This window comes from Bombus impatiens, unplaced genomic scaffold (genome assembly GCF_000188095.3).
Source record: "Bombus impatiens unplaced genomic scaffold, BIMP_2.2 scf_0155, whole genome shotgun sequence".
Taxonomy (NCBI): domain Eukaryota; kingdom Metazoa; phylum Arthropoda; class Insecta; order Hymenoptera; family Apidae; genus Bombus; species Bombus impatiens.
In genome coordinates, this window is record NT_176574.1 from 1,495,106 (window position 1) to 1,511,277 (window position 16,172).

General features: G+C 35.4%; 1 protein-coding gene across 1 annotated transcript in view; it reads right to left on the reverse strand.

Annotated features, from left to right (window-relative positions):
• Nucleotides 1-6,570: 6,570 nt before the first annotated feature.
• The window catches only part of LOC100745044 (protein IFH1), a 33,024-nt gene continuing 23,422 nt past the window's right edge, over nt 6,571-16,172 (reverse strand). Inside the window, exon 3 of the mRNA XM_003487479.4 lies at nt 6,571-6,904. Within this exon, the coding sequence (XP_003487527.1) occupies nt 6,694-6,904 (211 nt within the window). The 3' untranslated portion in view covers nt 6,571-6,693. The remainder of the gene's footprint in view (nt 6,905-16,172) is intronic.

Below are 16,172 nucleotides of genomic sequence, written 5' to 3' on the forward strand. Positions count from 1 at the left end.
TTTAAAAGTTACTTATTTATTAGGAAAATATTATTTCAAAGTCGAAAAGGTATTCTAAATTATCATTAATCTTATTTGTTAAAATTATTTTATTCGCCCCGTTATTGTAAAACTATAAAAATACGTCGAGGACATATTTCAGCAAATTACGAATATTCATTATAAAATATATTGCTAGTTTTTATCGATACTGTATTTATTAAAATTGTTGTAATATCTGCTTCTATCACATATATGTAGCTTTCCCTAGATATGTATGTTCCAATACCTTTCATCGTTTTCTCTATTTAACTTATCTTAATATATTAATAGCTTCTTCGAAATATGGTTCATAAATATATTCGTGCATTTATTAAAACGTTAAGATTAAAATTTGCAAAATCATTTTACATATTTTACATATAGTTGCGTAAAAAGGATATTATTATTTAAGCATTTCTGATATTTATAGATAAAAAGAGATGGTACGTTTTGCATTAAAAATAAGTTAAAACTTATTACTTGGTCAACTTGGTCAATTTAATTGGAAATATGTATATAAATAATGTCTAGTTGCAAGTGAAACAAATTTTATTTTTAGTAACAAATTATATCGTTACTTCTTGATATTATATTATTGACAAATATACCAAATATGCATATTTTTGTCATATATATATATATATAGATATACAGGGTGGTTGGTAACTGGTGGTACAAGCGGAAAGGGGGTGATTCTATGCGAAAAAAGAAGTCGAAAATATAGAATAAACATTTTTGTTTTTTTAATTTTTCCATCGAGACAACGATCCGTTATAACGAGACGTGATAGTGAAGTGTAGGCGTACCGAGCGAAAATTCAAAGTCGATTTTCTCGAAAACAAAGCCTCGAACGACAAATGTTTATTCCATATTTTCGACTTCTTTTTTCGCGTAGACTCACCCCCTTTCCGCTTGCACCACCCGTTACCAATCACCACTTACCAATCACCCTGTATATATACAGGTAGAAGGATTATGTGGATATATTTTCAAGTAACGTAAAAGATATTGTATTGGTCTTGTATATTTACAGGTTATTTATGATTTATAATCAATAATGTCGTACAATATATATATCAACAAAATAATATTTTAGTCGTTCTTATAAAGCTAATAAAATCTAAAGGCTAAACAGTCAAGGTTGATCTAAAAGTTGGCTTCTCTCTGTACCACGAACCTTTTGTTCATGGTTACCATCGTGTTTGCTACCTAACAATAAATAAACAAACAAGTATAAATCTATACATTCCACGTGCCACGTGGTAGTGAGGGTAGTGATGATAATTAGTATTGTAAACCACGATCGCAGTAAACACGATGTCGAGCAGTCTCGTTTCAGTCTCAATCTAAATGCTTTTTAATTACAATTAGGCTGTGGATTTTTCTATATTTTTAGGAAATTTGAAGTTCCAAAAATGCACATAATGCGCAAAATACGCAAAACCAAAAAAATAATCAAATTGTATTTGTTGCGATATACAGTAGATAAAAGATATCTCTGTCTAGATTCGATCTTTTAAATAATAGTCATAAAAATACGAATTTGTATAAATCACCGCACTCTAATTCTAATAGTTTGAATAAAAATATTCAAGATAGTTTTACATGACAAGGAATAAAGATCTTCCACGTATAGTTTAAGAAGTTTTCGATTTTCGAGAGTTTTTAATTTCCACTGGAAAAGATACTTTTACGAAAGCTAAGAGCAAAATATTTTTCAACTAAAAAGTACAAACGTCGATAGGTTCCTTAGAAATGAAATTATTTTCCATTTTATTTTCTTCCTACAATAAAATATCTATTAGATTTTATCTGAACTCGGATAGAATCGATTAACCATTCTCTAAAGATTAAACTAATTTTCATTCGCCGAAACTAAGTTGTACGTAAATAAATAAAAAAATATTCGTAAATCTGTCGAATGATATTCGTTAAATATACGTTACATTACTGGGTAATCGAATCGTTTCGATGCTTCCGCGAAGAAACAACTATGTATTGCACATTTTATCGAGTATGTTCTTTGCAAACTCGTTAAGAATCTAACATACGTATAACATATTGAATTATTTAACACGCTCGTTTGACTTTGCGTGATATAGCACATTTTCATCATCCATAAATCGTGTAAAGTAAGATTAACAAAACAGAATGATGTACGGCAACCTGTTAACTGCAGATCGGGAACATGTAATAATCGGACATCGAATGCATCATCTATTTTGGATACGCTCATTAATAGTATACAATTCCGTTTATGAAACCTTGTCCCGTGGAAATGTCGGCTTTTCCTCTTGTTATTCCAGTCGCAGCAGAGTTATTCGAATTTTTTTTGACAACGATCGACATTCTCGGTGTTTGCCGTTTTGATATTTGCGAACTCTCTCGCGGACTCTAACGGTTCAACGATATATCATTCGCGCGTTTGATTTGTTTCTTCATTTCTCATTTCTAATTAACGTTATCATTATTTGCGAAACGGATACGAAATAATTTCTTACGTGTTCAGACGAAATATTAACACAGCGTTACAAATGTAGAACGTTTGAAAGTTCAACACAAAACGAATGTTGTATAATTTCTGTTTAAACGGATTTGAATAATCTCATTATAGCGAATATACCTTGTCAGGTTCAAGGCAAAGTAGAATTGACGTAGTGGCAATCGATTTTTACTATAGACATATACTCGCTGGCTATACCGTACATTACGATAGCTTAAATTACAAATTATAATCCTAATTTTGATATTCGTCCTCCGTATAAGAGATCAATTTGATTCGGTACAGTAATTAGATAATTTTGTTGAAGTATAGTCGTGTACGCATTATGCTTTATAATATCGCAGGGAATCGTCGTTGAACGCGCCACAATTTGCCCGGTTAGCATTTTATCTGAAATATCGTAAATAAAGTAACAAATTCGCAGGTACTGTTATGCCAAAGTTTGCTTAGTTAATATTTCATCCGACTACCAGCGAGGTAAATTATTACCAACCATTTTATGGCTACTCTCTGAGGTATAATCAGAAAATATATCGTATATTCTATTGGATTATAGATCGCAAAGCGTCGACAAATACCGAGAAATATTTAAGGGGTCGTTTTTCGTGCATGCATAGGTACACCGAATCGCGGATATTTTATTACACGATACATCTGCGTGCCCTATGTGTACGTTATGTAAAATATTTTCTCTACCTAAATCATCTACCTATATACGCTTCTTTCGTGCTTTCTGTTCACCGAAATATATTATCGTTTTCCTTTTTATCTATCGAATAGCACCTGTTTCCGTCGTTTCAGACGCGCATACTTAGTCATTTCTTTCCTTTTCCTTATAATTTTTTGATACCTAGTCGTGATTGTAAATAACGTGTTAAACGGCTTAATGTCTTGTTTGTTGGAGTCGAGTTTACACACAGAAGTAAAACAAACAAAGCATATACATGTACGAACGTTAATTCTTTCGAGCAAAATGTGATTATACTTTGAGATAACAACGTAGTCGATAATTACAGGTACTTGCAATCTATACGAAAAAACGATTTGCTTGCAGGAACGCAAGATATTCGTAGAAGATTTACTATAATGCTTTAACTTGAAACTTTTAACGCTAAAAATAGGAAAGCGTCGGATACATATTTATTAAATGACAATTAGTTAAGATATGTTTCCGCGTTTAGTTCGTTAATACGATGCAAGATTGTATCTCCTTTTAATGTAATGTAGGTAATGAATAATGTCTTTTTCTTTTTACTTCTATCATGGTCGGATTCAATTCGTTTCTATTCGCAATTTGTATCTCATAAATTTCAATGTTAATCTATCATCGATTTCTAAATATATTTTGTGATCAAGAAATAGTAAATAGGATTATAATTATCGGTCCCTTAAAGAATAATCATATTCTGTCGTTAATTGGTCACACAGATTTCTATGACTAACAATGTCTCATGTTTGCGTTTACTCGATCGATATTCATTATCCTTCGTCTTTTCATCTTCCACTTTAACGGTATTTAATTTATGCGTAAATAAATTGTTATCAAGAATATTCCAACGAACTAGTTCACGGGACAATTTAAACCTTAACGGATGTAGGCTATAAAAAATTGATTTGACCTAATTAGTTGTAGCTATATTAAGTTCTTCGTGGCCAGCGATACGAAAGCACTGGCTTTATTGATTTTTAAGACCGATACTTTCCAAATGATCCCCTTCATCATCCGTTATCTTCGCGTTTTAAATAAATATGCATGCTGCACGAATCAATATTTCTCGATCGATTCTTCGCTCAAATTCTTTCGTAATATTCCTGTTTGCATAGCCAAGATTATCTATGCGGCATATTAATGCCTCTCATTAATTTGCATAAATGCTAGCGGCAAGATCAACATGTTTTACTTGTTGCATGTAAATTCGACTTAGATACAGGATGAAAACGTTCGTTCGTATCGTGTTAGTGTCTCCGTTGATAGGATCGTGAGAAGAGTTCACGATCGCCGTGACGATCCATGCGAAATGATCGAATTAAAAACTATTGCACGTTTCGTCGCTTATGCATATCTTATGTATTATCGCCTACTACTTTGCTCGACAAAATAGTCATTTATAGTACGAAATAATTACAACAATGGTCGAGTAACAACAATATCAAAATCAACCGTCGAATCGGTGAGAAACAGCGAAACGAAACGCAGAACTTAATTTCGGGCGAAACGATCCACCGGATACAGTTCGGTAACCCTCTATAACGTCGTATGATATTCAAGTTACATACAGCTATATACATATACGTACATAGGTATCTATATATTTAGCGTCCTATTTTATTTACTCGTCGAGACATCGTATTATATCGTCGTTCTCATTGCACCGCCGTCAAATAATTGATTCATTGTTTATTATTAATACCGAATTCTCGGTTCAAGACGGGGCACTATAATTTTTCTGCCAATATACATACGTATTATAGATCGTAAATTTCCGATTAATTATAGAGGGTGAAAGACGATTTTCGCGTAGATTACGTAATCGTTACGTTGCTTTCGACGACAAGATATAATTCTGGCTATGTAACGATGTTTCTCACGGGGAGATTAACCGATTAAAATGTTAAAACAATAACCAATTGTCATTGTCACTGACTCGTTGACTAATTAGGCGATTAATAAGTCAAATGAGAATTTAAATCAAACGATGTTCGAACGTAGCCGTAACATTTAGATCGCAGGAGTAAAAGGGTTATGCGAATGAACGTGAAATTATTCGAAACGAGACAACGAACTCACTGTGTTTTAAAGACAACGCGTATCTTTATACAGCTTTGCCTATAGATACGTATCGTACAGTTCCATCAGAATTCTACGAAATTACATTCATTTATGATACATTGCACTTATTCCTTACACATCACGATAAACACGCGAATTTTATTTACATTCTGTTCCCGGTATTCACGCTCGTATTTCTATTCGAATTTTAATATCCTATCGCTTAGCGGTTAAATATCTTTTGCTATTCGCTACAATGGATCGATCTATTTCTTCTAAAGGAACGAACGAGTCATACAACCGTTTTACTATTTCACGAGGACAGAAATCGAGCCTTCGAGCCCAATCCGATACTGCGAATCGAAAAGCGTTATCCATCTTTCGTAAAAGGGAATCACAAAGAACGATCTTTCGCATGTCAGGTGCGTGACAGTTTGTAACAAGCGAATTTCTCTCTTAAGAATTAATGAAACAAATTTGAAGGTATCTACGATATGAAAACTTTCGTCTCGTCACGGCGTTCGCGTATTGCACTGTCGCTCTGGTTAGTTACTACGTACTCGTTCGTCTGAAGTACGATGAACTTAAAAGAAGTACGATTGACGAGAGAACTTGTATTTTCTACCGCGTTTCGTGCGTTTAGCAGCTGTTACTCCCTCCTTCGCACGTCGATCAACGAAACTGTATTTTCAAATATTAACAAGAACGAACGTTCTATAAATAACAGAAGAATCGTTGATTATTGCGTGCAGATCGTAGAACAAATATTTCCCGTCGCCTACGATCGGTCGACGAAGCGACGAATCTTCGCAACGAACGGAAAAATTCTCTACGAAACGAAATTCTATCGACACGATTTGACACGACCAACACAATTAACAACTACCATAGGGATATACCGGTCGAAGTGAATCCGAAACAAGCATTGCATTTCTATCGTCAAATGAAAGAAGGAGGGTGTTTCGGCAGAAAGAATCGGAAACACCACGAAAACGATCACACAAGCAAAAGGTCTCTACAAACGGACTCACGACAGAGAGGGAGAGATAGAGAAAGGCTCTCTATGGAGAGGAAATCACGATGAGTGCAGCGGCTCTCTGACGCGATACAAGGGAAATCTGTGCAGCAATGATGATCAAAGCGAAGGTCTTTGAAGAGAAGTATCACGGTGAATAGGTTGACGAGGATGTTCAACGTCTGTAGGAACGCCGATCGGCCACGTGGAACGTTCTTCCTGTATTTCCGTGTGGGTTTGATGGATCTTCTTTTTCTTCTCTGGCTCGATTTTCGAGAACCGGTAAAAGGATCTCGCGGATGCGTTTCTTCGCTAGCGAGAAGATTCCTCTCTTTTCTTCTACTAGGACTATTCGACTTGCGGTCAGGGTCAAGGTCACAGTGGTCAGGACGCTAAAGTAGTCCTATGCCAGGAGGGGTGTTGATGTTGGTGCTGGTGCTGATGTTGTTGCTGGTGCTGGTGATTGTGGTGTTGATGTTGACTCTGACGTTGCTGTTGATTCTGATTCTGTTGCTGATGATTGTGGTGTTGGTGCTGATGCTGATGATGCTGTGGTTGCTGCTGGTATTGTTGTTGCTGCTGCGGCCTCTTCTGGCTGTGAACCAAAAACAGGACGTACGATTACTTTCACAATGTCGAGTGAATTCTTGCATGGGTATTCGCGACACGTGGGCGTTTGATGACCGTGATTCGACTTGCGACTATTTACCGGCAATGAGCTATGTATGCGCCAGTCCGAGCGAAAATACCGTTTTAATTACGTAATGTTACGAAAACTGGTCGTAGGCGTTTACTTTATGATCGTTACTTTTTTTCTGCCGCGCGTGATACGCGTTTCGATGACAATAAAAATGTAGACACAACTTTTTTCCCAGCGGAACAGAGAGTAATCGACTTACAGTAACTTGGTAGGCTGGTAGATGTTTGAACGAGAGCAGTAATTCGTGGACGATCAAGGCGTAAAATCGTTAAAGAAATCATTCTGGAATATTTTCATATCATAGGTTACATCGTATAAAAATAATAAAAATGTAATTGTTGTACGAACGGTTGACGCATATGATCTAGTCATTAAAATGCAACGGACAAAAAGTTAGCCGACTGGTCTTGACGTACGAAGATACTCTGATAAATTATGAAAAACATGGTTCTTTTACATAATTCATTATGAGCGCTTCATTCATTATGTAGAGGATACAAGACTATCGTCGGTGGATATAGAACTCGTTAAGTATTACAGACGATTGACATTATGTTCGTGCGAATAAAGACTAAATTGGTAATTATTCGTAAATATAATTCGTAAATAAAATGAAAAATAGAATAAAGAAAATACAAAATTATCTTCTTGCTGTACGTTCATTGTATTGGTCGTTATGCAACTGATTAAAAAAACGAAACATCGGTATACGATAGACGAAGCTTAACATCGATCTACGTCTAAACGTCATTACATGACGTATCTTTTTGCTGCAAATTATTCATTTATTGACCACTCTGACAGACGTTGTAAATGTAATTTCTAATTCTAATGAATTTTTTTGGAAAGGATATTTCGCAATTTCTTCCTACTAGAATGTCAAAGCGTTATCAAATCTTACGTGAATTAGAAACTTGAATCGTGCGTAAATGTACTTTGTACTTCTATAGGTATACCTCGTTTGAAGAAGTAAAGTGAAAGGAGCACTAAATACCATAAAGATACCGGCTTGAGTTATCGATGATTAATAATATGGTTACGTGTCAGAAAAATTCATCCATCGTATTAGCCTCGTTCAGTACTAAGTAACAAATGTTGTTAGCGCATTATCGTCTAATCGATGCACTTGCAAAAAATCCAGCCATAGAGCGTTCGATTGTGCAAGATCGTTCTCCTCGATTTTTCCCAACTACACTTTGGAAACATAACTTTTCGAAGAAGGTTCAATTGCTAGAGTCACGATATTTTTATATCGATGATAATTCCCAATAATTTATCGTCGTATTCTCATACACGTTTTTATCAACCTATTATTCAATTTCTTTCTCCAACTTATTAAATTTCTCGAGCTGTAACAAAGCATTCGCCTGGTGCTTCTAAATGTGCGACACGTTCTTTCGTAATACGCAGTCACCGGTAACTTGTACGTATTATGTGACAGACAGAACTCTTGGACGAAACAATTCTAGTAAAGTATAGTCTCGAGGCGAATCTCCGCAACAAATAGTCACGTCGCGTGTAGAAAATGTCGAATACAGCGGAGCGTGACTGTAAGCGTGTAAGCACATTTTTTTTTTCATCGACCCTGAACGAATTCTACTGTAACAGCTTCTATTATCACGGCCATTGCTCGAGCCCGCGTACGATGGATCGTGTGAAGCACGAACTTGTAAAATTATCGATGCACGAGCACATCCAACGCGACGATACAGAAGAAGGTTTCAAGGTTTAACCAATAAAAATGTCTTGAAAGATTTTGGGCACGTATAACGATCCATACATTTAAACACAATTATTGGGAGAAAATAATCTTTCCTGGTTGCTAGTAGGCTACAAATAGCTAGAGCTATTCTTGTGCAATAAAAAAGGTCGACGTATTATCTTATAAATCTCTTAGATTTCTTTAACGCGTAAGAGAAATTTAAGAGACTTCTTTATAAACGATGGCTCGAGCCCGAATGTTTAGGCAAATTCATATAGTTTCATCGATGCAATTATAAAACGAAATCCAGGCCAGAAAGTTGCTTTTACTTATTAAGCATTACGCTTGAGCATTACACTTTTGCCCTTCTGCTTTTATATATTCTCACATTCGAAAAAAAAAAAAAAAAAAAAAAAAAGCGAAATGTCTAAGCGCGTTAAATTACAGAAGAAGGTTTCAAGGTTTAACCAATAAAAATGTCTTGAAAGATTTTGGGCACGTATAACGATCCATACATTTAAACACAATTATTGGGAGAAAATAATCTTTCCTGGTTGCTAGTAGGCTACAAATAGCTAGAGCTATTCTTGTGCAATAAAAAAGGTCGACGTATTATCTTATAAATCTCTTAGATTTCTTTAACGCGTAAGAGAAATTTAAGAGACTTCTTTATAAACGATGGCTCGAGCCCGAATGTTTAGGCAAATTCATATAGTTTCATCGATGCAATTATAAAACGAAATCCAGGCCAGAAAGTTGCTTTTACTTATTAAGCATTACGCTTGAGCATTACACTTTTGCCCTTCTGCTTTTATATATTCTCACATTCAAAAAAAAAAAAAAAAAAAAAAAATCTGCGAAATGTCTAAGCGCGTTAAATAGCACGACGATTGTTTTTTACGTTCGAAAGTTGATACAATAAAGAAGAAGTATTCGAAACATTGACCTCAAATTTATATATGGTAATGCACTGTGAAACTTTTGCATATATTCATCGCGTTAAAATTTCAAATGACACACATTTTTTATAGCAAACGGAACTTTAGTTGTGGGGCAATTTACGAAGTCATAAAAGGCATATAACCTTCGGCTATATGATAAAAACAATAATGACACGTTATTATTATAAGAGCAAATACATCATTCTAAATACATTTTTCAAATTAAACGTGTAATTTCTACAAGTTATTGTTATTGCGTTTACCAATATGCGCATTTGCGATTTCTGATTGACAGTGGAAAATTTTATGTTTTCTTAAATTTACGTTCGTCCAGAAATATCGTATAGTACAAGTTTGACATTATGTAATCTCGAGTGAGGTTGGTTATAAAATGATGTATTATTAAGAAAAGGTCATGCTTTTTTGATTGCACGGTTTCACTATGTTGAACTACACGCCAAGTGAAATATCACGTTATATACGCAAGCCGATGATTAAATAAGTACGAAGTTTATGCCCTAATAAAATTACAAATTGTTGCGATAAAATTTCAGATTACTCATTCTCCGAGTTTACATTGTTCCTAAAAATGTATATTTACAACGTTCCGTACGATATACATACTTGATATAATTATCTTACGAGAAAGTTGTGATATCCTACTTTCTCGAACCGAACGTGAGAATTTTTTCGAATTCGCGTTCGTGATTCACAATAATTTTTATCGTATTATTTTGCATCGGTTAACAAGGATGGCAGACGCGAATGTGTTGGTACGTTTTTGTAACCTTCGAAGAATTTATATCAGAGCACTATACGTTATCGATTTCAAGCATAATCGCGACAAATCTGAATCAGATTGCATTAGTGGCCATTTCGAATATTTATTACCAACTAATACGGTTACTTTTAATACGCATATCCTAGAGGCAAAACAGGTCGCAAACTGTGCTTGTACTTTCATGCTTAATTCATATACATATATGAATGAAATCATATTTTTATCAGTTCAAATTGTGCAGATAAAAGTTGAAACTTAAATAATTTCAAGCGTTCGTTATTATCTTATCTTGTAATACATAGGTAATGTATGTAAATAAAAATTGCGACATATGCAAAAATGAATTGCCCTATGCAAAGAATATGTCAGATATGTAATGGACGCGCTGTCTGTTCTCCTCTTAAATAAATACATTTGCATAAATATCTGCCGCTTCACGGTGACATTTAAGACGTTAAAAGTTTCACCGATTAAGATATATGTACTATCATTTCAGAAAAACACGATTTTAATTTTCAATGTTATAGCTCTGGTTATGGAAGCGTCTCCATTTTCCGATAACATCGTTCTACGAACAGTAACGAATAATAATCATCCGAATTAGTCCTTTGGCAGACCATCGATCCTGAATAATTCAATTAAAATGAAAAGGAAACCGAAGCCGGTGTCTGCACTTACGCTTACCAACGTCATAAAACGACGATGAAAGACTGGAACGGTGCAGGGAATGCACGTCGTTGGATTTAACATTCGATACACGAGACGATGAGTCGGAAACGCGCACGTTATAACAATAATACCCGGTCAGGCTTCACGAGGGCCATAATATCGACGAAAGCGAGATTATTTCGGCGAGATGTAATTTCATCGAAATGCAAATTAACCCTGCGGCACTGCAATAGCCGATAATTACATCGGTCGACGATTTGAAGGTTTCGACTGCTATTTTCTTCTTTCTTCTTTTTTATTCGTATGGCTCTTTTATTTGTTTCCACTGTATATCGTACATAACGAGACAGAAATTCATTCGGATAGCAATTAAACCTGCTCGTCCTTTTTCCCGGTACCAAACCACTGATTTTGTTATCCCGTCGAACGTTTCGTTCCTGCTAATCGAATTACGTATTTTGCACATCGCGAGACGGAGGTGTCGCGTCCAACGAAGAAAATAACGTAACGAGAATCGTGCGCTTTTTTCCCATGAGATCATGCTCGACATGAGTTTTAATTGAAACAAGGACAAGGTTTCGTCGCAATTTCTCGAGTTTCGCGTGGAATAACGCGCTGAGATTTGTCGTATTAACGAATAATTAAAGAGAAATTTGCTGCAGCAACCGATTGTCAAACGTACGGCGAATAACTTTTTTCAAATTGAACCAAACGACCAGTTCTTTTTTTCTTTTTTTTCAATTTTTTTTTTTTTTTTTTGTGAAGTTGGTACAATCAGTTTGCTAGACGACGTGTAAAAAAGATTTTGGAAAAAGTACAACTTTTTATATGTGTGCCTGTAATGAACATTTAAACAACACATTTTAAAGATTCGAGGCATGTACATGCTGAAAAATTTATAAAGATCGGTTGGTGCAGAAACAAGCGACAAGCGTCGAAAGATACACGAACCTTGAAATTTTCAGCCGAAAATCGCGAAAAAACTGATTTCAACGAAATTTTCAGCATGTATATAACCGGCATAAATCTTCAAAACATGTCAATGGAATAAATTTTCACTACAGGCTCAGATAAAAAAAAGCTATAAAAAGTGACCTTCGCCATTTTCTTCGCGATTCCGACTAATTGCTATTTCATCATCGTCATCTAGTACGGTAATCCTTTTATCTTCGTAAGAAGACTCAAGCCGTCTGTTTTAATTTTAAGAAAGTTATGCTAGTTTGAAGAGTGTCGGTATATTTACGATAGCTACTGTCCGTATCTACTCCTCGTAGGTTCAATTTATTCGTGTGACAACGTATTAGATTAGAGATACTAATTTGGTACTGATTAGAGGCAATGACGTTCGCGGTTGCTGCTGATTTATTAATTGTACCGTTCGCTCGCAAAAAAGTGGTTAACGGCATACGACAAAAAGAAAAGAAAATTAACAAAAATCTTATAACGTAAGCATCGACTGGTTTAACGCTAAATTTTGAGAAACTTCCAAAAATGTAGTTAACCGTTTTAGCCTGTGAACGAATCAATCTCCACAGTCCATTAATATTCATTATATTATAAATTATTCTTCACGAGCATTAATTACTGTTTAATACAAACAGAGATTTAAGAACGATACATATTGATGGCATTATAAATATGAATATCTGGTAAGTTGATTAACTTTAGATTTTTCAAGATATCGAAATAGTTTCGATAGTATTAGGAAAACAGCTACTGTAAAATAATAAAGGACGAACGATGTTGTTAAAATTGTTAAGTTTTTAAATTCGTTGGTAGAGTCGAAGGTTTCTTAGATAATTTGAACAATGCGGGTTCGACATACTATCACGTAATGTAAAACATCTAGGAATATGTTTAAATGCATCCGAAACCATTTTATGTTTATGATAACGCGAACATAAAATTATTTCATTTCTGGCAAGAACGATAACGCGAATATTCGATACGCTATTTTAAACCCAAAGATATTTTTTAGGTCAATACCGAATGACGCAATAATTTTTGACGTATACTTTTTACGTAACACGTGTATAATCTGATAATATTTAGTACCTAATTAAACGAAATTATGTGTAACGATTACTCATGAATTATATACCAGAATCCTTAAGTAATTATTACGTATTCGAATAAGGGTATCATTCGGTTTTAAAATCGTTCTTTTTTTGTAACACTCGGCTGTTACGGATCCTACGCATTGGTACTAATTAACGAGCATATTCATTTTAAAAGTATCTTTTCACGTATAACGTTAAAGCCTTGTCTTATACGGACAAATACAGGATTCTACTCGCTATAGAAAATGCGAATACGAATCCTATGGATCGGTATTGATTAACGAGAAGAACTTGCATCTCTGGCAGCGAATCTTCCGAATGAAAAATATCTTTTCACGTATAGCACAAAGAATCTTCCCTTATTCGGCAAAATGCGGGATATTATTCGCTATAGTTTCAATCGGAAAGTTTTAATTAGATGAGAATTATCGTCGAAACCAAATAAGATTATACGCGATAATTAAATTTCCTTAGATGCGCGCAACTTGCAGACTTAAGGTTAAGTCACGTTATTCTTGGTTCCAGAAATCTCATTAGCTTTAGACCGTCTAACTCTAGGCCTGAGCCGCGATAGATATACGATACTACGACATAGTACGGTTAAATTATTGATGGTACGCGACCGTTGAGATATCGGCGTTTTTGCTTCATCGAAAACCAGATAACACAGTTCGAAAAGTTCTCTATGTTCGAGGTATATTTCACGTACACAATTCCCGTAAAGTTTCAAGGATCGCGAAAACCTTTCGATTATGTATCGGGGCTGTTACCTTAAGCATCCTAATTGACTTAAAGTACAGGTTGCATGCAAATTGCATGTAAAAAGCGTATAAAGCCAGAAACGGCACGGTATAAAGTAAGAGCTTGTGCACTGCCTACCGACCGAAGATCGTCCGGTTTGGGAAACATAACGACGAATTACCCTCGATGTTGCTTAACCACGCGCCGCTCACGCTTGTCTCGCCACTCGTAACGAGTTTATAAAGCAACTAGATTTCTCGTTCCGAATGTGCTGCAAATGGAAGACGGAGTAACACGCAGAGTTGCATTACGTGTCACACGTGTGAAATATGCGCACGGTCGGTGATCAAATGAATTATCGTCTTTTTTTCTTTTCAGCGAATTATCAGCTTATTGTCTCCACCGCTTCGTACTTGCTTTTATAAGGCTCTTTGAACGACTCTGTATTATTTTTAGACTGCGAAGTTTTATGTATTTGTGAGACTTTTTAAGATGTACATAATAGCCAAAGATACATGAAATATTCAAAGTATGGTATGGACTGCGAAGTTTCATGCATTTGTGAGACTTCTTAAGATGCACATAATGGCCAAAGATACATGAAATATTCAAAGTATGATATTTGTTACGATGTTTGATAGGTAAAACAAATTTCTGTCTAGGTTTCGTTATTTTAATCGTATTCGTAAAAACAAGAATTTCCACGTGCTCAAGAAGTACCGCACGCTCTAATTATTTCCGATGGCTTGGAACGGTCTTCGTCGGTCTTTTGGTACATTTGCTGGTTACATTATTTTAAGAACGGATATCTAAATAAATCAAAATGTTCAATCCTTCGTCGTGTACTGGAATTTGCTTGTGTGCTCGTAATTGCTTCGCTGTTAGTTAAGCTTCAACAGCTTCTAAAGCTCTACTTGTCTTCTTTATCGAACCGTGGTTCATTGGACTAAAACTTTGTAACTTCATGAAATAAGTTTATAAAATCATTTGAGAAACTATATATATCGTTTTATCGCCTGATGTTTTAGATCATAGGCGATTACAATAGCGTGTCTATTGTGAATTACATAGATGCATGCTGTTTTATATCGTAATATGATGTCTCAAGATAGGTAGCCTGTCCGACTAATTATAACCCTAACAGCTGCAAAAAAGCTTCGCAACGAACGTATCGACCTTTCTTCAAATCGAGCACAGCGATAATAATTTATGCAATCGAGTACACTATGATTCGAAACGCAAGTACAACCCGTATTCCCACTCTTTTTTCCGTTTCGATCGAGTATGTCAGTTGCAAAGTACGTATAATGAATTCTTGATCGAAGGATCGTCAGAATTCAGGGCGTTTTTCTCCTCGATCTCGAAGACTCCCTGTCGAGAGATTCGCTCGAAGAGAATTCACCGTCATAGAGATGTGCTCGTCGATATTTCTGCTGGATTTCTTGGTGGCTCGTTGGGATTTCGATGAATCGACGATCAGTCGATACTCATATTCGGTCGACTTTAAAGTGTCTGCTTTTTTTCAAACGAACATGGAAACGGCGGAAATAAAAAAGTAGTTCCGACAACTCTGTGTAAATGTATTTCGTTCGTATGATTTATTCTTTGCCTCGCGTGTTATTTAATTCCGCAACTGTAGCGCATGATTTATTCCGCTATTTAACTTTTTACTCGTCTTCGATACGCCACGTTCAAGATGCAGTTAATTTCTTAGAATGCCGATGAAGACGTACATACTTCTTCGGCATTTTGGGTCAAGCATCGTTCGGCACCGGCTAATTAGTATATGATACACGTATATGTATAAATGGAGAAACTCAAACTTGCGTCATTTTGTAATCATTAGTTATAAACTTGATGGATCGTATTAAAAAGATACGTTAAAGAAATATGTGATTTCGAATGTTCCGAATGGAAGGCACTATAGCTAGAAAAGATCGTTTCCATCTATACTTTTCAGCGATTTAAGTAATTAAAAAGGAAAGACGTTCGAGAAGTTGAATAAAATTGCAATGGCAAATTCTAAATAGAAACGTGTTACGTGTACGCGTGATACTCGCGAATAACAGGAAGAAATTAGATTATGCTACGTTTATAGCATAATCGCTCAGTTTACATCGCTCATGCTTTTCCGAAGCTCATGCATATTCATAAAGGAAGCGAAATACAAGATCGCTCGCAGCAACTCAATCATTGAACGAGCACGACTAAATGAAAAATACACGTAATTATATTTAAGCTGTCGAAGCTGCTGTTACTTGGCACTTAT